This window comes from Ursus americanus, chromosome 7 (genome assembly GCF_024610735.1).
Source record: "Ursus americanus isolate L20-20 chromosome 7, mUrsAme1.1.p, whole genome shotgun sequence".
Classification (NCBI taxonomy): domain Eukaryota; kingdom Metazoa; phylum Chordata; class Mammalia; order Carnivora; family Ursidae; genus Ursus; species Ursus americanus.
In genome coordinates this window covers 16,629,335-16,654,351 of record NC_142133.1, presented here as the reverse complement: position 1 = coordinate 16,654,351, position 25,017 = coordinate 16,629,335, and the positions used below count along the sequence as shown (strand labels likewise).

The following is a 25,017-nucleotide window of genomic DNA, read 5'->3' as shown; positions in this document are numbered from 1 at the left end:
GTGTTTTTCATTTTCAAAAACATCTTACAACCAAACACTAAATCTCTTTTAGAGGAATGAAAGCAGCCTGATTTATCAGAGCTTGAAAGACTACGTTTTCTTAGCATCAACATCACCCCCCACCTCGTTTCTTGCAGGGCTAACAACTAAAACCGTGGGCTGATTTCCGTTTGATGCACGCTTTTGTGTAGCAATCTAAAAACACTCTTTCCCAGCTAAGTGGGGGATGAAATATTTCACTGGGATTTTTAAATTGCTTTTGAATTATAGGACAGGCTTCCACTTGGAAGTGCCTAAATGATTTTGTCACCAATAAAAATTTCCACATTTACATTTTTCCTCTGTAAGTTTACCTTCTTCCCAAGCTTTTGGTATCCAGAAAAGAAAAACTGACATAGAACTCATCCTAAACTGTCGATGATGAAAAGGAGCACAGTGAATTAAAATGAGCATTTCAAAGGGCCCAGTGGTCTTAAATTTCCTTTGTTCTCGTAACAAATGTAACGGCAGTTTCACAGTAACTAGAAAGCCCCTGAGCGACCACCACCCGCCAGAAGGCAATGCTGTAGCTCTCCGGAAGCCCACTAAGGGGCCGCCTCCCTCGCAGCACCCGGGTCTCCAGAAACAACCCTCTCCTGACTTCCATATTCAATGTTCTTGGTCTTCAGTCTCAGCCCCTATGAATGCACCACCAAACAGTATTTACCTACTCGGGAAAAAACTAGTATTCCTATCTCTCGTTTCTTTTGCTTATTGTTGTTAAGATGCCATCCACGACATTTTGTAGAGCTGTCGTTCCTTTCCATAGCTGGGTCGTTTCCAGCTGGGGTCTGTCACAAACATTCTTGCATACTCATCAGAGTGCAACATGTCCAACCATTTCTAGAGTATGCACCTAGGAGAATTGCTGGGTCCTATGTATATTTTCGCTGTACCAGAAAATTATTCCCACCAGCAGGACGTGGACTGGCATGTCATATCCTCACACCCTCGCCAACACTGGGCACTGTCACACTGTCAGTCTGCTGGGGTGGGAGGCGTAACCCAGCATAGTTTTCATTTTCATTTTTCTAAATCATGATTGAAAACTTTTTCATGTATATGGACCATTTAGATTTCTCTTGGGTAAAGTCCCTGAACTTTTTTTGGACCAAATTTTATAGAGATGTAATTCAGACACCATACAAGGCGCCCATTTGAAGTGTACAATTCAGTGGCTTTTGGTATACTCAGATAGGTGCAACCATCACCAGTTTTACAACATTTTCATTTCAAAAAGAAACTTTAGGTATCATATCACCTCCCTAGCCACCCATTTTCTGCACACCAGCCCTGTGCAACTGCTCAACTATTCTTTCTGTAGTTTTTTATATTCTGGACTCTCATATTAATGGACTCATTACATAAACTCTTGTACCTGGCTTCATCACTCATGTGCATCCACGTCATCCAAGCTGTAGCATGTAGCAGTCTTTCATTCCTTTTACGGCAAAATAACACTCCACTGTATAGGTATCCCACATTTTGTATGTTCCTTTAATTCATCCATTGGCCTTGACCAATTGGGGTGCTTCCACTTTTTGGTTATTATGAATAATCCTGCTATAAACTTTCGTGCTCAAGTTTTTATGTGGATAGGTTTCTCCTGGATATACACCTAGGGATGGAAATGCTGAGTCATATGGTAACTCTGTTTGAGAAGATGCCAGGCTATTTTCCAAAGTGACTGTACCATTTACGTTTCTCAGTGGATGAGAACTCCAATTCCTCCACATCCTCATCAATACTTGTTATTGGACTTTGGATTTTAGCTGTGCTAATGGGTGCGAAGTGGTAGCTCCCTGTGGTTGTGACTGGCATCTCCCTGATGCTATCCTGTACCTTTTCATGTGCTTATTGGCCATGTGTACATTTTCCTTGGGAAAATCTCTCTTCAGATCCTTTGGCTTTTAACTGGATTGTCTTTTTGTTATTGAGATGTATTTAAACTCTTAAATGCCCATTTTCTTAATAACTGTATAGTTCTTTATATATTCTGGTAATAAATCCTTTGGTATCTTATAGAGTACCAATATATTCTCCCATTATGGATCTAGTCTTTTCACTCTGTGATGCCTTTTAATGAAAAGAAATACCTAGTTTCAATATACCTGAGTGGATGGTGTTGTGACTTAAAGATATCTTTTCCCCAAAGCCAAGATCATGAAAATTTATGTCCCTGTATTATTTTCTATAGAACTAAAAAACTAAACACTAAAAGCTCTGCAGTTTTGCTTATACATTTAGATAAAAAATTCACTGTAGTTCATTTTCATATATGGAGCAGGGATCCAATGTCATTTTGTTCTTACACGGATACCCCATCATCCCGTCACTATTGGAAAGATGGTCCTCCCCACCCATATTCAGCAGGGCTAGCCACTAACTCTTAACCATTCCATCTCTTTCCTGTAAAATAAGAGAAGTAGTCTAAATCAGGGTTCCTAATCTGAATGGTTTTATTAAAATCTGGATTTCTAAGTCTCCCCACAGAGAGAGGTGGGAGAACAGCCGACAGGCTGAAGGGTCACACTAGGACTTCAGGTTTATAATAAATTCCTTGGCTAATGTGTATCCAGCCAATCTGGCTCCTGCCAACATATGGACACTGTGGAGATCAATGAAGTGATTTCCATGGTTCCTTCTAGCTTTAAGGGCCTTTACTTTTGCAAAGTCTTTGGGTGCGACATGCTTTTTCCATACCATTTGGGAAGAAACTTGTATACAAGCCCTACTACAAAGAAATACAACGCATTTCAAATTCCACAAACTACATGACTTTATTTATGAAATTCAGCACATTGCCTACTACTGCCCATGTCCATTTAAGTATTCCTCAGCTAGAGCTCTCATTCTTCCAAAATAAAAATCTTTGAAAATGTACTCAAAGTATTACTAAATATTTTATTAAGTTGATACCCCATGGGTCTCAAATTGCCGGCACTATGAAAACAGGGTTAATATAAAACAATACAAAAGTGTTAAAGACAACAGCTTATCAGTATTCTCTTCGCTCCTTTGGTGGGATTTTCTCATGTAGTAACTTTGATTCGTGAAATGATTTCATTTACAAAACTATTATTCTTTGCTATTACCTCAGCTTTCAGCTGTTTTAACTTCATTGTGATGTTTTCTTCTGACATTTCAGTAAAAGGCACTTGCTTCACCTTGGATAAAAACTCCTGAATAATTTTTTCACCTTGCTGAAAGACATATGAATGTTCCATTAGTCTTCAAAACATCTTTCTAAAAAGTCACAATAAATTTTAATGAATTTTTTCATTAACTTTCAATCTAAATACACCACCCAATATTCAAAGAACATTCTTTAAATTTTAAGTGTGCACTATCCAGAATATATAGAAAGCCCTTAGTTGACTATATTTCTTCATAGCAAGTCATTAAAGGATATTTATAAATACATTTTCAGCTGCTAATGAAAAGGGGCTCAATATTTTAGTAGTCACTAAATCACTCATCTTTTATAATCGATATATAAACTTAATCTTCTGGGAGAAAAAGAACTCAAGGTTTATAAATACTATAAGGCATAAACGGTCACTGAAAATTCAGGACTCATACACACGGGATTTCTAAATTACATTTTACTGGCCAGTTATTGGCATTCTAGAGCATAGCCATTCCTTGCCATGTGATCACGGGAAATTCCTTAACCCACATTCCTCATTCGTAACATGGGGATGATAATATTCCAACCTCACAGGGCTGTTGGGAGAACTGGAGAGTCAGTATATGTGCTTATTAGAACGGTACTTGGCAAAGGTTAAGTACTATGTAAACGCTTATCATCACATATGAAGCAGAACTAAAAAGTCTGCTTTTCATGCACGGAGCTTGTTGGTAATAAGTACCTTAAAGGTTGAAAGGTAGATACCCAAATGGTAAGGTAAAGAAGATACATTTCTCTATTAAATAACAAGTGTATTATTTTCAAGTAATGACAGAATCTAGACTGAACATTGATAGTTATGCATCTCCCTTAGCTTCAAGTTTTTTCAAAATACAATGTAATTAATATTATCAAAAGTACATGGTTTCTGTTGTAGTTGGAAACCAGGGATTACATAAAAGAGCCTACCTAACCCCAGATCACCAACAGCTGTGGTGCTGCTAACAAGACCATTTCACAGCAACCTCCCTAACTAAGGCATAATGCACAAGATATAATGCATTTCTCCTGCCTGCACAGGTACAACAGACAAAACTGTACCTTTTAAGCTTAAAAATCATATACGATCATCTATTATTGTAACAATTATCTATCTGTCAGGGAGGAACATCAAAAAACTGACTGGGTAAAAGCTAAAATCATGACAAGAGGTTCTCACAATGCATAACCACAGTAAATGCTGCCAGGACCCAGCAGTGAATTAAGATCCTTTTGATTATTGCAAAGAATTATCCTTTACTTAGAAAAAAAAAAATACATTGGGCGTATGTTGTACCTTTCTGTGTGAACATGGAAATTTCACCCATCACTCAGAGAAGGCCTAACCGAAGATGCACTTCTCCCATGAGAACTGAAACACCCTGCCCACAAAGAGCTTTCCAGAGTAAGCATATCATATACCCCATTATTCTCCTTGACATGTTCATTATTATCTCCCCAACTAGATTCTAGACAACTGTTAGGCAAAAACTGTGTTTATTTCTTTGTTATTCCCTTAACTAAGTAATTACTCAGTAAATATGCAGTTAACTGGACTTAACCTATTTGTTCATGAAGGAATCAAACAAGCGCTTGGGCGTCTGTAACTCTTTTGAATTACTTACTTTAAACGTAGACTAACATCCTAACCTCCTACGTTTTCAATGTGGTACTGACATGCTCTCTTCTGGTCAGGTACATAGTGCAGAAATCAAAACAATAAGATGAAGTCTTTGCCACGCACAGAAATTTAAGTGAAAGGCAACAATGAATGATCAAGTAAGTATTAGAACCGCAGGCGACCCGACAGATCTAACAACACGGGGTTCAATAATTACAAACACAATGTGACAAACCTCTCTTTCCAGATAGCACCTCTTTGCGGCTGGTTCCATGTCATCATATCCTTGTGATTCTCCAATATATTGAAACTCCTCTAGCTCCAGAGCTTTTTGTCTCGCACACTCTATAACATGCCTAGGGAAATTAGCAAGCTCTGCGACATGAATCCCGAAACTCTGATCACAGACACCTGTAAGAAATTTGGGGGTTGTGAGGAGCAGGGCAGAAAGAGACAGCAACCGATGTAAACAGAACCTACCCATCTCACTTTGTCCTTTGGAAACTTAACTATATTTCAAACTGTATTTCAAATACATCAGCCAAATGTTTCAGAGAAACTTAGATGAAGGAATTTTAATTAAGCCTTCAGTGGAAAGTAATTATGACTCGGCACACAGTGTTTTATTTTATCCTTGACAAATGTAGTAGGAAAAATAAAAATATCCCCCCCCAAAAAAAAAAACTTGATAGCAAATCCTCAGAGGTCTGGACAAAGATCAGAATCTGAAGAAAAATTTATCAACTCAATTATCCCTCTGAGGTTTTCTCATTTCATAAGAGAGGAACTAAATAAAGTAAGAAGAAAAAAACCCAAATGTGTCACTAATTAAGAACACTTAAATTCAAAATATATGGCTTATTACTGAACGGTCCAACCTCTAGATCTGCCTACATAATTTTTTAGACAGTGACTTCAGGAAAGTGGTTGGATAAATACAAATATTTACAACACTGGTCTTAGGAAAGTTACCTACCATTCTTACATAACCGTATTCTGATTCTGAACTACTGCAAGCACATGACAATGCAATCTTGGACCCAAATTACTAATAAATTTTATGGACTATCTTCCTCCCCGTTTGCAGAAAATAAAGGGACGTTTAATATGAATGATGCTCACAGGGTTATCATGGAGCTTCCGTTTTTGCCTCAACTATGTATCAACTGTAAAATTTTTTTGGCCTAGTTATATATCCCATTCATTCTGGGGCTGGATACTCTGCACAACTAAGAGAAACAAACAAAAATAAAATAGAAGCAAATGTTTGATAAGCATCCACAGTGATGGATGGATTTATTCCTATCTTCTTCTCCTCAGGTCATCTGGTCTTTTAAAATTCTGAACCCAGGGGAGCCTGGCCGGCCCAGCTGGTTAAGTATCTGCCTTTAGCTGAGGTCATGATCCCACGTCCTGGGATCGAGCCCTTCATCGGGCCCCCTGCTCAGTGAGGAGTCTGCTTCTCTCTCTCCCTCTGCCCCCTGCTCGTGCTCTCTCACTCCGTGTCAAATAAATAAATAAAATCTTTTTAAAAAATTAAAAATAAAATAAAATTCTGAACCCACTTCTTGAAGCATCTGGGTGGCTCAGTTGGTTAAGTATCCAACTCTTGGTTTCGGCTCAGGTCAAGATGGCGGGGTGTGTGTGTGTGTGTGTGTGTGTGTGTGAGATCAAGCCTCACAGCAGGCTCCATGCTCCGCGGGGAGTCAGCTTGGAGATTCTCTCCCTCAGCCCCTCCCTGCCCTCTTACACGCAGGCACTCTCTCTAATAAATCAAATTCTGAACCCATTTATCATACAAAACGCAAAACTTCAACTTCATGCTAAATGCCAGGTCCAACTAAAAGTATCTATATTTCATTTTATTTTTAAAAAGATTTTATTTATTTATTTGACAGACAGAAGTGGGAAGGCACAAGTAGGGTGAGCGGCAGAGAGGGAGGGAGAAGCAGGCTCCCCTGCTGAGCAGGGAGCCAGACACGGGACTCTATCCCAGGACTCTGGGATGAGCCAAAGGCAGATGCTTACCCAACTGAACCACCCAGGCGCCCCTAAAAGTATCTATATTTTATATCAATAATAATCATAATACTGTAAACACAGTAAGTCAAAAGGATTCCCACTGAAGCATAAGCAACAAAGGACAAAAGAACCAAAAATAATATTGTACTTATGTGCAACCAACTGATGCAAGAAAATGTGTTCTTGGAAAATCAGGAAGCCATCTGAGAAAGCTATTCTAATGACTGGTGAAATGCTGAGGCAGCAAAAACTTTACTGCATGTTAATCTCTTCAACTTGGTAAATCTCATTAGCCAGACCCACAAATGACGAACTTTTCTGAAAGGATGAAATGCCAACAAGTCATTCCCTATGTGAGAACTACTAACAATTTCAGGATTTGTGGAAACCCTACCTTTAAATGAACCTGTTTATGTAACACACCCTTAAAAATACAATGAGATAATTGTAATAAATGGTTTCTTCAACAGTAACAGAGCCTTGGAACTTCAAAGCTTATTACTGCTACTATCCAGTAGGTACTCTGACAAGGAATCAGGCTGCCATGGGAGGTACAAAACCCTCTGGTAATGTTGAAAGAGTATGGGTTATTCTTTCTGTAACTGTCTTATAATGAGTGGTCCTAGTATGAGACACAGAAATATAATGTACCCTGTCCTCGTACCCAGATTATGAACTAAGCGTGTGTTCTGTACAAACATCAATAATTCATACTCAGAATAAGGCAATGACTGATGATGTCAAGGGTAGAAGTTTCCCACTGCCACACCTAATTTACAGCACACCAGTGGTTTACACTCACCTTTCTTCACCTGATAAAGCATAGTTAAGGTCTCTTCAGTAGTTAGTGCTGTGACATGTAGATTATTAACAGTTGGTATCTGATTGGCCAAGGCAGTAAGTTCATGAAAATGTGTTGCAAACATGCAAAAAGCACCAATCTTTGTTGCAATGTACTCTGATATAGCCCACGCTAACCCAAATCCATCATAGGTAGAGGTTCCTCTTCCCAACTCATCTATGATTATTAAAGAATCTTTGGTTGCAGACCTGAAACACATAATTACATGAAAATTGCCCATGATATGTGATAATGCAAAAAACAAAATTAAGGCAATACAATGGGAAAGATGTACCACAAACATAACAGATTATCTTAACATATAAAAAATTCAATAGCCAATTAAATGAAGAAAATGAACAGTCAAAAACAACTGATGGAAAAGGAAACAAATAGTGAATACATATTTTTTAAATTACCAATCTCACCAGTAGTAATCAAAGAATTTCCGAATCAGCTATCATTCATTTCTTGCCAATCAAACCAGCCCAGATTTTAGAAAATAATACTGCATGAAGATGGGAGAAAGGTGTCATGTTATGGACACGCAGACGGTGGTCATGTAAATTGGCACGCTGGCCACAGCCTTAGCAATCAGATATTCGCATTCCTTTTTTTCTTCTTTAACCAAACGTAAGGAGGGGAATTTTTTTTTCTCAATTAGAGAATGCAACAGTATTTTTTTTTCCCACACTCAGCATGGAGCCCAATGTGGGGCTTGAACTCACGACCCTGAGATCACGACATGTATGTTTATCTGACTGAGCCACCCAGGCGCCCCAAGAACGCGACAGTTCTTCATGTGCTTACCGGTCATTTATTTTTCTGTGAATTGCCACTGACACCTTTTGCTTATTTAATTTTTAAAGTTATGAATATTAGCTTGCTGACCAATTACTATACCAAATATTTGTACTGCTTCTAAAATTCCCCACAAACAAATAATGAACAGTAATTTCCTAGGGATCTACTATATGTGAAGTGCTTTAGAAGACACCAAGAAACGGAAGGCATAGCTTCTCTACCTTTAAAAAAGCGCCTAAAAAATGAAATAAAGAGATTTCAGTAACCTCTAAAATAAAAAACCGAATATATTACAGGGATGTCAAAGAATTCAGAGAAGAAATACCCAGGATCTGAGGATTATGTGACAAGGAAAGTCATCAGAGAAGTAGAATTTCTGTAAGATTGGAAAGGACATGGGTAAACATTCCAGGTATTGTGAATAGTTCAAGCAAAAGCATAGTAGTGGTGGGGGTCAAAAAGTGAACAACTACCAGAAGCCTTAAGACAAATTTAAAAATCAAAGCTTTCCTCAACTATTACCAATTACCCTTTTAAGACAATATGAAGTGCATAAAGTTCACAAGAAAACTATTATAGATAAAGGTTCTCCGATGTTTTATAGATGAATCTGCAAATGTACTTCTCACAGGACAGAACATTCATTTGTTTTGAGGGGACTGGGAAAATCACTCACCTGAGAATAGAAGCAGTTTCTAGCATTTCAGCCATGAATGTGGAGACTCCTTTCAACTGACTGTCACCAGCCCCTACGCGGGCCAAGATGCAGTCCACAATGGACACTTCCGCTGACTCACACGGCACAAAACACCCAATCTGGGCCATGAGAACTATCACCCCAGTTTGGCGAATATATGTGGATTTACCTCCCATATTGGGGCCTTTAAAATAAATCACATCAAAAAGCCAGATTATTAATTTACTTCTGCCACTAATAAACTGCTAGTCCTAAATCGCACATTTGTGGCTAATCACTGGGCCCTACAGATATGGCATATAAGCAGCGGAACCATCAACTGCCAGAGGAATGCTATCTTCCCTTCGGACAAACCTACATGGCACCCTTCATCAAGAGGACCATGAGAAATATACCTTACCTGTAATTTGCCTAGAAAAACCAGAGATTGATTTTTCCACAGCTCATACAGCTGCCTGCACGATAACTTTATGTCATCCAGAAAAGTAGTACACACCTAATTGATTAACCAACTAAACACCGTAATTCCTTAATAAACGAGGCTATTAGTGAATGGGTCATATGGTCTAATCCTTCAAATCACTTAAACTCCACACTAAAGCCCTAAGATACAACCCTGCTTTTTCTGAAGTACAATTTATTTCTCTGGGTTAGATCATATGAACTTGAAAATCCATTTGGGGAACTAGAATATTAACACTGACTTTTTCCCAAATACATTTGCCCAAGACTACCCCCCTCCACTTTTGTTTTCTAGAATCTGGCTAAGATCTAAAAATACTTCAGTTTGAGACATGATGCATTAGTCTATAAGCACATTTTTTTCAAAGTTCACATGAATACAGTCCCATGTCTTTAAAAGAATTGCTACCCTAAGCTGAGGTCATTCCAGCAGTCAGTTCTGTTTGACCTTCAGTGACCTCACTATTGAAAGGTCTGGCTCAAAGGTAGGCTTTGAGGTTGAAGGCATGTTCATTTTTTTTTTTTTTTAAGATTTTATTTATTTATTTGACAGAGATAGAGACAGCCAGCGAGAGAGGGAACACAAGCAGGGGGAGTGGGAGAGGAAGAAGCAGGCTCATAGCGGAGGAGCCTGATGTGGGGCTCGATCCCATAACGCCGGGATCACGCCCTGAGCCGAAGGCAGACGCTTAACCGCTGTGCCACCCAGGCGCCCCGAAGGCATGTTCATTTTTAAATGAACTAAACCCCTGGAACAGAAGTTTCATATAAAGATAACATTCACTCTAAGGCCTCCCCCTCCTTCCAAATCTTCCCTCTAATCCAAATGTGAACATATTACCAACTAGCATGAATAACGTGCTCTTTTTCTAACGCCAAGAACTAGGATTTTCTTCATCAGTTTTAAATACTTCCACTCCAACATTAAAAAAGGGAAAAACATTACCCCCCAAAAGTCCATAAATTAGGTTTTTGTGGGTTTTGTTGTTTTTTTGTTTTTACCAGTAATGATGTGGAACATCTGTTTATCTTTTTCGAAGTGAACATCATTAGGAATAAATGCAACTTCATCTTGAACTTCAACACAAGCGTGTCTGGATGCTTTCAATGTAATTCTTCCTTGTCCTTTCTCCAAAATGACCGGTCGCACATACGGAACAGGTGCTGCATTTGACACGTGGGCAAAGCTGACAACAGCATCTAGCTGAGCTAACACGTCATTGAGCGTCTGCATCGGTTCTACGTAGCCTGTATAAAAATAGGAAATGTGCACAGGGATACGGAATAAAGAAAATACATATAAGCAGTTATAGGAATAAATTTAACTCCCCTATTTGGGAATTTAAAATCCATTTCCTTATATACTTTTTAAAAAATTAACAGAAGTTTGCCATAACTAAACTTGAAAGAGCACCTAAAACCTCACCACAAGGTTAAAATGTATTACTACATCTTCCCCTACTATGAATAGATTTCAAAAATAGAAAGAGTGTGATGCCCTCCCTTACAAAAATCCATTAAAATAGAAAACACACAGCTGCTTATCCTAAGATACACGCAAACACCAGGTTGTCAAATATAATAATGTGACCATCAAGGCCTGTGCCTACATAAACCTGACCACAGGAGGGTTACTTGAGCTTTTTTTCCCCCATCAGTACCACATGCAGTTGAATTTTAGCAAAATTTAGATCCATAATTGTCCCTTAAAATACTTTCAGTGAGATTCTACTCTTCTAGAACATTAAAACTAAAAGCTATTATGTACACTAAAAAGTCCCTGACACATGGTAGGTAATTCATGTTCAAACAATAAAAATGGCCAACATTTTTAGAATAGATTCTTAAATTTTAATAGCTTAGAGGGGTTGGTGAAACATCCCACACATTATGTAGAACTATCACACGGGCACCAACGTCTCAAAAGCGTCAAAGGACATTCACGAGAATGCTGCTTAATTTTAGAAAAACACGAAGTTATGAATTTAATCAAATGGCAAGAAGTGGGATTCATCTTTGATTCCCTTGTTCCCCATAAAAGTGATAAAATGTTTTAAAAATAAAAATTAACTTATGAATGGCTGAATACAAATAATTCTCTTATTGTTATACCACTTTTACATTTATTCCTGTCTTACCTAACAGGTATTCTTTTAAAAAAAAAAAAAAGAAAGAAAGAAAGAAAGGAATGATTCTCACTCCCCTCTCATGTAGGAACAAGAACCTGCAAGAATTACGTAAACGTTAATGGAGTGTTTCCTGTAACTACTTTAGAAAAGGAGAACTGAAGCCTGTTAAGGTGTCTCACATCACCTGGCTCTTAACAGCATCGTCTACTTCGGTTTATTAGCAAGATAAACAATTACAAAGATGATCCATTACATTAAAAAAAAAATTTTTTTTAAGATTTTATTTATTTATTTGACAGAGAAAGAGAGAGCACCAGTAGGCAGAGCGGCAGGCAGAGCGAGAGGGAGAAGCACAGGTACACCACTGAGCAGAGACCCCAATGTGGGGCTCAATCCCATCATGACCTGAGCCGAAGGCAGATGCTTAACCAACTGAGCCACCCAGGTGCCCTGCTCCATTACATTTTTTTTTTTTTTAAAGATTTTATTTATTTAGTTGACAGAGAGAAACAGCCAGCAAGAGAGGGAACACAAGCAGGGGGAGTAGGAGAGGAAGAAGCAGGCTCCCAGCGGAGGAGCCTGATGTGGGGCTCGATCCCAGAACGCCGGGATCACGCCCAGAGCCGAAGGCAGACGCTTAACGACTGCGCCACCCAGGCGCCCCGCTCCATTACATTTTTAAATACAGATAATGTGTATATTAGACCAAGAAAAGGTTTCATTTAAATTCAAGGTAACTCTAGGGGCACCTGGGTGGCTCAGTTAGTTAAGCATCTGCCTTTCGCTTAGATCATGATCCCAAGGTCCTGGGATCAAGTCCCTCATCGGGCTCCCTGCTCAGCTAGGAATCTACTTCTCCCTCTCCCCTCTGCTCACGCGCTCTCATTCTTGCTCCCAAATAAACAAAAAAAAAATCTTGAGGGGGGGGGAGAGAAAAAAAAAACTAATTAATTCAAGGAAACTCTAAATACAAAACACCCTCCATTTAAACGTTTAAAGCTAGCAGCTTTAACCTAGAAGGTGCTTGATGAATCAGAGTTAATATTTTTCCTGAGGAAGACTCCCAGCTTGAATATACAGTATTTACAGGGCTCTTCAAAATGTCTGCCTTCGGCTCAGTTCATGATCTTAGGGTCCTGGGACTGAGCCCTGCATCGGGCTCCCTGCTCAGTGGGGAGTCTGCTTCTCCCTCTCCTTCTGTCTCTCCCCACCCCATTTGTGCTCTCTCTCAAATAAATTTTTTTAAAAAATCCTTAAGTTTTATGTGTCTTTTGATTTACTATAAAATTCATAACAGTAAAATAATTTACAGAATTATACAAGCACATAGTTTTTAAATGACTTTTTACCATTCAGTAATTCAGCATGAATATCCTGGAAATGAGGACATCCTCCTACTTACTCACAATACACACCACCCAAGAAATATGACACCAATACCATGTTCTCTCTTATTAAACTTCACCAATTTGTCCTGAGTGTCCTTGATAGCTCTTTCCCACCCCCAACTCCTAGTCCTGGATCCATTCAAGGACCATCTACTGATTTGCTTGTTATGTCTCCATAAGTCTCCTATAATCTAGAACAGATCCTGGCCATTCCTTTTTTGCTACCATGACACAGACATTTTTAAAGAGTACAAGCTTTAAAAAGTATGTCCCACAATCTAAATTTATCTCTGTTTTCCCTTCTTGTTAACAATCAGGTTAAACATTTTTGTCAGGAATACCACATGGGCAATACAGTGCCCTTCCCTCTACATCACATCAGGAAGCAAATATGTCATTTGTTCCATTACTGATGACGCCAACTTTGATCACTTGGTTGAAGTAGTTCCTTGGTCTATCTTTGAAAGGCACAATAAAGGTTATAGTCAATACACATGTGGTGACAGGCAAAACCTTCCAGTTTAACACATCAGCCCCACCTTGTGCTAAACATACATTCATTCTGTGCCAACGGCAATACCATAGTGTCAAGCCATGCTATCTTCTCAAACAGGGCCCTCCAGAAGGAACTCTGAAATTCTACAAAATGGCATGTAGACCTTGAAAAGGCTTGCTTCATGTGTAATTTTCTAGTTGTTTTTCAGTGATATTTATTTCCAAAACTTAGAGCATGAGCCCATAGATAAAGATTATTAGTGCCTTTAGTCCTTGGTGTTTCTTTTCCTTGTTACAACAATAAATTTTGAGCTTTTATGCATGTCTGTTTTTCAGGGTATTCCCATTCCTTAGCCTGCACTAGCCTTATCTTTCTATTTATAAGAGTTATTTCCACCTTAATAACCTATAGTATATAATCAGCCACCCCTCATCCCCGGTGCAGCAGGTCTTTCTGCCCATGGGTCCTGTCCCTGTGCTCTAATAAACCACCATTTTGCACCCCCCCAAAAATGTTATTTCCAGTTACTTTTCCCACAACACAGCATGCATTACCTTATAGGTAGCCTAACATAATAGTCACAGTGTGTAACAGCTTTTTAAAAAAACACTCTTCAAACATCCCAATACTTTCTCTATTACTAAAAACCAGGTTATAGTCAGAACACTTAATGTATTGGCTCTATTAAATTTACCTGAAGAAATATTGACAATTTCTTTAACAATGGCATCCTGGGCTTCCTCGTACTCGGTTTTATTTTTGGTATACTCTTCATTGAGAGAAGTCAGTTTACTGCAAGTCAAGATATGACATTATTAAAAGTATCAAAACATCTACTAAAGTGATGTGTACTACATAAAATATATCCAGAGCATCTATTCTATAAAGCACCAAAACAATAATTAAAATGAAAATGTGAGTAGAAAATGGGCAACTCATTAGGGGCAGATGTGGATGGAATTCAGTATATTACATTTATGCTGTTTGGAAGAGCCCACTGGCACAATTCTTGCTGTAACATTTATTCCCCTGAGTAAAATTCTGATCTGTAACCTTTTCTAAAATATATAAATGGAATTAAGTCTTCAACCTCATTTCAGATAGAGACCATCTCCCATTTTTTTTTAAGATTTTATTTATTTATTTGTCAGAGAGAGAAAGAGAGAGAGAGAACAAGCAGGGGGAGCAGCAGAGGCAGAAGGAGAAGCAGGCTCCCCACTGAGCAGGGAGCCCGATGTGGGGCTTGAACCCAGGACCTTGGGATCATGACCGGAGCTGAAGGCAGACACTTAACCTACTGAGTCACCCAGGCGCCCCATCCCCCCTTTTCAAATTCACACACACACACACACACACACACACACACACACACCACATAGTTTCTCTCCTTACTACAGTATATCTGTCTTTTGATACTGAAGTTTGTCAAAGTAAGAAAATGTTTTTGAAAACCAAATCTTATTGAGTAAAGAAAAAATGAAAACTGTACATTGAAATAAAAAATGAAGGATGAGAATAAAGGAAAAATATACACAGATGTCAAAGGAAGGGAATGAAATAAAAAAAAAAAAGACAGGATGGGGGCACAGAGAAGAGAAAGGGGGGAAGCATTCACTAGATGGAGGAGGACATGGACCAAGGCAATAATTGTGAATTGATGGATTAGCTGATGGCCTAATACATACACACAGCTCAGGAACAGCGCATGGGCAAGTAGCAGCAGCAAAGACTGCTAAGAAACAGGCAAACAGAAAAAATTAAAGGAAGACAAGCAGAGGCAAAGACATTGTAAAAGTGAGACCACTATGTGAAGGAAGAGCAAACAAGAGATGAAAGTGGATGGGGATGGGGACCAGACAGTGCAGGTTACAATAAAGACTGCAGCTTTTTCTGGATGACAGACACTGGAGGTTTTTAAGGAAAATTACATGATCAAAGAATCAGATACACAGCAAGCATTCAATTTATTGACAAAAATGAATTAATAAAGGAATCTTCACACCTTTTAGACTAAATGTGGTCATTGAGCTCAATCTCTTTTACTTATAACTAACCAATGGAGATTCGAAGATGGTTATAATAGCCCAAAAGTTCCATCTCAGCTAAGCCATTATTGAATAGAGTTTGAATCAGGGATATAGTTTGCTGGAAGAACAACTACTACTAAATTGGGCAATAGGAGATCTAGCTGTGAGTATCTAATGTTACTAGTTATCTAATCCTGGGGAATTGGGAGTTTCAGCTTCTCCATCTAACTAATGAGAGATAAACCTATTTATTTCAGAATTGTTACAAGAAACAAACCAAACAGATTGTTTCCATTCCTGGGGTGTCCGAACACCTAGAATAATGACTGCACATAATAAACACTCAAAACACTTGCTGAATAAATGGATAAAAGGGGATCACATACACAAAACTACCTGTAAAGTACTGGGAATATTCAGGAGGGGTGGGTGTAAGGCCTGCCATAAATTCTAATACAGTACAGAAGGAAAAAGATAGATATCACCACCCCAAAACATGGAAGATTATTTCAAAATAATTCTTCTTTCACCTATAAATGATTTGCTTCAGAAACTTTCTAACATCAGTGAAGGAAAAGAAAAACTTGTAAAATCTTTTTCAACATGAAACAGGATTTTGAAAAAGCAATAATCTAGGAAGTGGCCTCACTAAGGCTGGTAGGCATCTCCCTAAACTAATTTATATATCCAACTGATATACCAGAATTTTTTAAATTGATAAATGACATCAAAACTTTCTTAGAAAAACAAATGTGAAAATAATTATAAAGCAGAGATATGATGGGGAACTAACTCTAATCAATATGGAAGTGTAATATAAACTATAATACAATCTCTTTTGTATTGACAAAAGAATGGTGAGACAGATATAGGAAAGAACAATCTTTTTAAAATTTTTTTGAAGATTTTATTTATTTATTTAATAGAGCATGCATAAGCGGGGGGGGGGGGGGTGGCAGGCAGAGGGAGAAGCAGGCTCCCCACTGAGCAAGGAGCCTGATGAGGAACTCGATCCCAGGACTCTAGGATTATGACCTGAACCAAAGGCAGATGCTTAACCAACTGAGCCACACAGGTGCCCAAGAACAATCTTCTTTTTTTTTTTTTGGTAAAGATTTTATTTATTTGAGAGACAGAGAGTGAGTGAGCGAGTGAGAGCACAAGCTGGAGGAGGGGCAGAGGGAGAGGCAGAAGCAGACTCCCCAATGAGCAGAGAGCCTGATGCAGGGCTTGATTCCAGGATCTTGGGAAAGAGCCCCCATTCCAGGCTTCCTGCTCAGCAGGGAGCCTGCTTCTCCCTCTCCACACCCACCCCCTGCTTGTGCTCTCGCTCAAATAATAAAATCTTTATAAAACAAAACAAACAAAAAACAAAAAAACAGACCCAGAGTGTCACTTCAGTCAATAAGGAAAAGAGTTATTTAACGAGGGGTGTTGGAACACCTGATGAGGCTCTTATAAGAAAAGAAAGCTTCATTCTTACTTGATACCTCATATCAATTAACAAGTAAAGTAAAACTTCCTTATCATAGAACATTCATGTCACATCAGAGAATAATTTAGTTCCGTGGACCTATTGAAGGCTTAACAAAATAACGTAGGCATACAAACCTGTTGGTAAATTTAACACCATTCTTCTGAATGTCCACCGTACTGAAGTTTTTATTGTTACGAAGGACTTTTTCTTCCTTACATGTTACGCGAAAGTAATAACCAAACTGTGCACTGGAATCCAGTTTAATCTGTTTGCCAGGATCCAAACCTTCATAATATGGAAATAAAGAAAAAGTATGTCATAGACGTCTACAGCCATCTTTCAATGTAAATGTTTAAAATAATTAACTCTTATTACAAGACAGCACAGTGGAAATTATTAAGACAATCTAACCGGGAAATATTCAAATTCTACTTCACTCAAAAACTACATGAATGAAGGCTATCTATAAAATCCTCGAACTCTCCTATTAATGGTAGCTTCTGACGTGGAAGTACTTTCCAGGTACACCCATCCAAGACTGCAGAGCACAGCAGTGGGCTAAGGGCACGAGGACGGATACGATCCGGCCCCCGCCCTTGAAGAGCTCTGCACCAGGGTTCTTTACTTCACTGAAGCATTTCTCTGGAACTAATACAGAGTAGGATTAAAGTGAACAAACACTTTCCAAACAAAAACTTAAGACTCTCACAATGAAACTCTATAAAACTAGGACACATATTTTCTGTTAAGTGTAGGAAACTTCACAAAATATGCAACGACCAATCAGCTAGATTTTATTTACCTAAGATCTTTGAGTTTTTGTAAGTCTGTCCCCATCATCTCATTCATCAAGGTGATCTTCAGAGTATAAATCAGAAAAGAGAGATCGTATCTACAAATTTAATTGCTAAAGCATGGCTATCAAATATTAGCAGCAGCAAAGAACTAAAGACAGATTTCACTGGGCTGGGGAGGAAAGAGATCATAGAAAGAATGTAGAAAGCTATGCAATGAGAAGGGTAAAAAAAAGCAAAGATTCTTTACCCAGGGTCTAGTCCATATATGAATTCTCCATGGTAACTATTTGCAAAATTTTTTGTATATGTAGGTATGGACATATTTCTAGGAATAGGATTCATAACTTCCATCAGATTCTCCATAAGTTTAGTAAGAATTACTGCCTCAGAGGTCTTGTGCGTGCGCGTGTGTGTGTAAAGCGTCAGAAGTATAGTAAGTGGGGGGCGCCTGGGTGGCACAGCGGTTAAGCGTCTGCCTTCGGCTCAAGGCATGATCCCGGCGTTATGGGATCGAGCCCCACATCAGGCTCCTCCACTAGGAGCCTGCTTCTTCCTCTCCCACTCCCCCTGCTTGTGTTCCCTCTCTCGCTGGCTGTCTCTATCTCTGTCGAATAAATAAATAAAATCTTTTAAAAAAAAAAAAAAAAGGAAGTATAGTAAGTGAAGATACAGAAACAGCTCTCAAGAGTGAGAGGGTCCCCACTGGCAACTTCAGGGTTGGTCTTTTATGGAAAGTTAACCAGGGAACTTAAATCCTTTAACATCTCTACTGATAACACCCTCAATGGCTTACTTCCTTTTTAGGGTCTGGTTATTCTTTGTTGGTCACAGGTGATTATCATAAAGACCTACACCCGCCCCCCCCCACGCCTCCCCCCCCCCCCGCCCCCGGCATGCATAGGGCAGGGTGGTCCTTGCTTGACGGGTCTTCTAATATGCTAAATATATTTATTTAGTCAACATACATATGAGAGATGCTCAAACCAAAAGGTTCATAAATTCAGAACAAATTAGCGTGAATAACACGAGATTAACTAGGGAATTAATAATCTAGCATGGGGCACCTGGGTGGCTCCGTTGTTTAAGCGGCAGACTCTTGATTTCGGCTCAGGTCATGATCTCAGGGTCCTGGGACTGAGTCCCACACTGGGCTCTACACTAGGTGAGGAGGAGCCTGCTTAAGCTTTTTTCTCTCCTTCTCCCTCTGCCCCTACCCCCACTGACGCACGCCTTCTCTCCTTCTCAAAAAAAAAAAAAATCTAGTATGAAAGGCAGACATTTAAAAAAAGCTGATGTTAATGAAGTGCTTGGGAACCCCAAGGCCAAATCAATGAACTATTCCTAGTAGAATGAAGCTTACAGAGGAGGTGACATTTAATACTGATCCTATTTCAAGGAAATGATGCAAGGGCCTCTTGGTTAATTTGTCTGGCAGGAATGTGGAATCATCCTGGGGTTGGAGAGTTGGTAAGAGACAAATCTGGAAGAGGGTGAGGCTCCAGATGCAAAGTATCCTGTACCTCAACTTGGAAGTCTTTGTAATTTTATTCTGTGGAAGAAAGGCTTGCACTTTAAACAAGGAAGCAGCGTGATCCACTGTGTCTTCCAGGAGAGTAATTCTACACCAGTGGGGATACTACATAGACAAAAGAATTATTCAAACCGCCAATGAGGCCCTCTTACCTAGATCTCTTGCTGCACTTACTAATGTTGACTGCATCTTCTTTTCCAAGTCATCCATTATTTCTCTTAATTCACTCAGATTGGGATCAAATGAAGGTTTTACAAGAAATTCATGGTTTTCCACCTAGACATAACAAAGAACGGCTAAATTTTATAAATGATGGGTAAAGATGAAAATAACAATGTATTTTCTTTTCCTTCACTTAAATTTCACTTGTATTTTGAGTTAAACTTATGTTTTAAGTTATTCTGCCAATTAAGGAGTTTCCATTTATTAGATTTTTACGTAAAATTCTGTTTATAAGGAGCTTAGAGCACTACACATCCAAAAATTACTTAGATGAAAAAGATGCAGAGTTTAAGTCACTAGTAGTATTCAGTATTTTTATTTACACTTACCCCTAAACAATGTTCAATATGTTCTTCCTAAACATTACTAAAGAATGTCCAATGTTCACAGCCTGTAACAGAATGTGTAGTTTTTACCCAAACCAAGGATCCATCTTAGGAACCTCAAAACTTTTTTAAAAAGCTACAGAATTTCATTTCTTCAAACTGGAAGTTAATTAATATCTTTCAAGGGAAAGCCTGGGTGGTTCAGTCAATTGAGTGTCTGACTCCTGATTTCCACTCAGGTCATGATCTCAGGGTCCTGGGATCTAGCTGGCATCATGCTCCATGCACAGAGTGAAGTCTGCTTGGGATACTCTCTCTCCCCTTCTGTCTGCCCCTCCCCCTGCTAAAATAAACAAATAGAATCTTAAAAAAAAAAAATCTCTCTTAAATACTTTGTTTCCCTAAATTCTTACCAATAATAGCCATCAAGAAATCATAATAAAAGACAGATCTCACTTACAATGGCAAATGTATACACAAAATATTTAGAAACAAAGTCTTAACTATTTAGGACTTTTCAAAAAATACTTTCTCTCTCTCTCTCTGGCAGAGAGAGCACAAGCAGGCAGAGCAGCAGGCAGAGGGAGAGGGAGAAGCGGGCTCTCCGCTGAGCAGGGAGCCCAACACAGAACTCAGTCCCAGGATCCCAGGATCATGACCTGAGCTGAAAGCAAACGCTTAACCAACTGAGCTACCCAGGCGCCCCAACTACTTAGGACTTTTATAAAAAAAAAAAAATAGCTGCTTACTGAAATATTTAAAACAACTGGTAAGCAAAAAGGTAAACCATGAAGAGAAAACCAAATCAAACATTAACATCTCCTCACTCCTAAGAGACTGTACAATAGGAATCCCTTTTTAAAACAAAACAATTAAAATGTAGACAAAATTAGGAAAGAATACCTTTTAAAAAGAATGAAGCATATCCTTACAGACACTAAGAACTATTAAGAATTAGGGGAGGGAAGCCTGACTGGTTCAGAGCATGGGACTCTTGACCTCAGGAAGCCCCACTTTGGGTGTGGAGCCTATTAAACAAATAAGCACACACTACTAAAAATAATTATGTAGAAAAGACAATACAGGAGAATCAGTTTTCTAAGACAAGGAGATTTTTAAAAACTTAATAAATGGGATTAATATAATCTCTTTCCAATTACTGTCCACTCATATTCAGAGCAAACCTTCTTCACATACCAAAGGTGAACACAAGGATAAGGAATTAAAATTACAAAAAGCTAGCAAAAAAAAAAAAAAAAAAAGAATAAAACATTTATCAAATAACTTTCTCAATTTAAACTGACAAGATTTCATTCTACTAAAATTTAAATTTTTGAATAAACCTAATTAAAAAAAACAAGGATTTGTAAAAATAGCTGTGCAAAATGTAAAAATGGAAAGATTAACTTTTTTTTATAAAGGAACTTGGTCTACGTGTATTTGAAAAATATCAAGGTCATTAAATGGGCAAATATAAAAACATACAACTCACAGATGAGAAAATAAGTAGTAAACTAACCCACAGGAAAATGCGAAAGCTCAACAATAACAGATACGAATATTAAAGTAACCTTTAGATATTATTCTACAGCTATTTTTTTTTTAAGATTTTATTTATTTATTTATTTGACACAGAGAGAGAAATAGCCAGCGAGAGAGGGAACACAAGCAGGGGGAGTGGGAGAGGAAGAAGCAGGCTCCCAGCATAGAAACCTGATGTGGGGCTCGATCCCAGACCGCCAGGATCATGCCCTGAGCCGAAGGCAGACGCCTAACGACTGAGCCACCCAGACGACCCTCTACAGCTATTTTTTTTAAAAGGAAAAAAAAATTCTACCACCAAATACTAATGAAGGTACAGTGAAATTAGTATACTCATTCATTTCTGGTGAGAATCTAAGTTGTTATAACCTTAAAAAAAGGCAGTATGAGACAAGATTCAGAGATATTTGTTACACCCTTTGACACAGAAATTCTACTCCCAGGAATTCAACCTAAAGAATAATGCAATAGATGCAAAACAACACAGGGATGAATAAGACCTCTGTAGATTTATCTGCTACAGCAAAACCCGGAAATGATACACATCACACATCTGCACAAGGGTACATCAACAATATCATACAGTTGATTCAAACAGACAGTAAAGATGATCTAAACAAAAGAAGCAAGACTTAGGATAATTCCAAGGGAAAATAATGCTACCATGGTGGACTGACACTGCTAAAGAATTTGCCTCTTCCAGTGAGCTTGAGAGGCAGAGCCATGTCAAGCTCTTATCTTCACCCCCATCTTCCAGAAGCCACAAAACCCCAAGAATCCTGCTAAATCTGGAGAAGAAAGCAGAACCAGTATCCTTCCGCTTTCTGGTCTCAGGAGGGGGAATGACCTCTAGTTGTTTGTCCAACAACATCACCCACCTATCACCAGAAACACACACACTCATTACATCAGACTACACACAGGAGATGGAGAAAAAGAAATCCAGGCTTGGAACTCCAAAATGGGATAATGAAATTAAGAAACAGAGAGATAAAAGAACTAAGAATGAAAGGAAGTTAGGTCCTAACACCATCATTTAAATATGAATAAACACAACATACCAAAGAGAAAAGATACTGTTGGATCAAGTTACCTGTATTACTGGGGCACCTGGGTGGCAGAAGTGTCTGCCTTCAGCTCAGGTCATGATCTCAGGGTCCTGGGATGGAGCACCTCGCTGGGCTCCCTGCTCAGTGGGGAGTCTGCTTCTCCCTCTCCCTCTGCCCCCACAACCTGTGATTTCTCTCTCTCAAATAAATTAGTAAAACCTTATAAAAAAAAATTTACCTGTACTACTATAGTAGAAAGACTTGCTATAATCAGAGAAGTTACATGAAAGATAGATTTAAGTAATTAGGAGAAAATAAATAGGGAAGATACTGGAGAGCTTAAAACAAACAAAAGCACTCCACTATCCTAGAAATACTAAATATTATAAGCATTTTTTCAAATGTATAGTTGAGTTAAAAAAAGAAACTAGAGGTCAGAGGCCCTGCAGAGTGGAGGGTTGCCAGCATAAAGCCAGGCCACAAGGACCATTTTTAACAGCCATCTTTAGGGGTGCCAGGATGGTTCAGTCTGTTAAGCAGCTGACTCTTGGTTTTGGCTCCAGTCATAATCTCCGGGTCCTGGGATGGTCCCCTGCATCAGCCCCGTTTGGGACCCTGTGCAGTGGGGTTCCACGCTCAGTGGAGAGTCTGCTTTTCTCCCTCTCCCTCTCCCTCTGCCCTGCACTTGTGCCCTTTCTCTCAAATAAATATAGATAGATAGATAGATAGATAAATAGATAGATAGATAGATAGATAGATAGATAGATAGATAGATCTTTTTTAAAAATTCCTCTATCAGCCTGAGTCCCCAAGAAAGGGAAGGAAAAGACAGAATTTCCTACCTGACAAAAAGCCAGCCTTCACTGGGGTTGGGATTTCAACCGTCTATTTTTGTTGGCAGTGGAAAAAGCCTGCTCATTGTTGCCATTTCTCTTACCCCTTCCTTCTACAGTAATAGATCTGACCACTCTTCACAGGATACAAAACTACTAAGAACAAAGAATCCATCTCCAGCTTCCCTTGCAGCTAGGTATGGGGATAGGACTAAATCCTGGCCAACAGAACATGAGCGGAAATGATGTGTACCATTTTCATAATGTGTCCTGCTCTTCCCCTTTTGTCCTCTCCCACTCACTGGAACAAAGATGAGATAGTAAGCCAACCTGGACTCTGAAGGCAATACCCTAAGGGTTCTGTTCTGGAGCAACGAAGGAAGAGGCAGGTCACGGAGACAGCAGGGCTATCCTGCCAGCCCTGTGCTGCTGTGTTCACACTGCTCTGACAGAAAATTAAGCCCATATTCTTGTTTAAGTCACCATTATTTATTTGGGGCTTCTTTTTTAGCAGCTAAATCTTTGCTCCAACAAATCACAAAAGCTCCAGGCTGAAAAATTAACTTAAAAGTGCTCCTGGTTTATGGGGAGCCAGGGTGGCTCAGTCGGTTGAGCATCTGACTCTTGATTTCAGCTCAGGTCATGATCTCGAACCCCGCGTCAACCCCACGTCAGGCTCCATGCTCATCTCTCTTCCTCTCCTCCTGCCCCTCCCCCTGCCCACGCACTCTCTTGCTCTCTCTCTCTAAATAAATAAATAAACAAAATCTTTAAAAAAAAAAAAAAGAAAGTGTTCCTGGCTTACACTGTGGGATATATGGCAAGAGCAAGTTTTTTCTGAGGGAGGGGGAGGATGTATGATTTGCACAGACATAACCCAGAAATATGCAAATTCATAATCTAAATATACATAACAAACAAGGAAAGAAGCCACCAACAATAAGAGTAAAAAAAGACTCAGCAGAAACAGGGGTAATTTAAACCAAGAAATTTTAGATATGGAATATTAAGTATATTAAAATGTTTGAAGTAATAGAATGGAGAATGGAATACATGAGCAAAGGACAAAATACCACTTTAAAAAAAAGACTAGGCAGAGTTAGAAATGAACCAAATAACTTTTATAAATAACAAATAAAATCACTGGAAAAAAAGCCTATGGGCTGGTTAAACATATCAGAGCTGAAGAGACACTCAGTGAATTGGAACATCTGAAGTAATCACAAAGAGAGCAGCACAGACACATGGCAGAAAAAGAATGTGAAAGTCTAACATATGCCCAATCACAGTTTTAAGAGAAGAGAATGAAGGAACACAACATTTAAAGAGATAATGATTGATAATTTTCCTGAACTGATTAAAGAATTCTCTGATTAAGAAAACACAGCAGGGGCGCCTGGGTGGCACAGCGGTTAAGCATCTGCCTTCGGCTCAGGGCGTGATCCCGGAGTTATGGGATCGAACCCCACGTCAGGCTCCTCCGCTATGAGCCTGCTTCTTCCTCTCCCACTCCCCCTGTGTTCCCTCTCTCTCTGGCTGTCTCTA

The 25,017-nt window shown here is 39.0% G+C and overlaps 1 protein-coding gene across 5 annotated transcripts in view; it reads right to left on the bottom strand.

The window, feature by feature from the left end:
- Window positions 1-25,017, bottom strand: part of MSH2 (mutS homolog 2) — a 93,434-nt gene that overhangs the window by 17,799 nt on the left and 50,618 nt on the right. For 2 of the 5 annotated variants that reach the window (XR_006777819.2, XM_045787939.2), the window contains exons 9-16: window positions 19,653-19,776; window positions 17,307-17,457; window positions 14,363-14,460; window positions 10,658-10,903; window positions 9,173-9,377; window positions 7,654-7,901; window positions 5,065-5,240; window positions 3,135-3,242 (exon numbers count right to left, since the gene is read on the bottom strand). Coding sequence is in view for 3 of the 5 variants with exons in the window: in XM_045787939.2 (XP_045643895.1) it covers window positions 3,135-3,242; window positions 5,065-5,240; window positions 7,654-7,901; window positions 9,173-9,377; window positions 10,658-10,903; window positions 14,363-14,460; window positions 17,307-17,457; window positions 19,653-19,776 (1,356 nt within the window). In the remaining 2 variants the exon portion in view is untranslated. Of the gene's footprint in view, window positions 1-1,416; window positions 1,658-2,793; window positions 3,243-5,064; window positions 5,241-7,653; window positions 7,902-9,172; window positions 9,378-10,657; window positions 10,904-14,362; window positions 14,461-17,306; window positions 17,458-19,652; window positions 19,777-25,017 lie in introns of those variants that run through there. The other 3 variants (XR_006777821.2, XM_045787941.2, XM_045787940.2) reach the window with 3 other exon arrangements.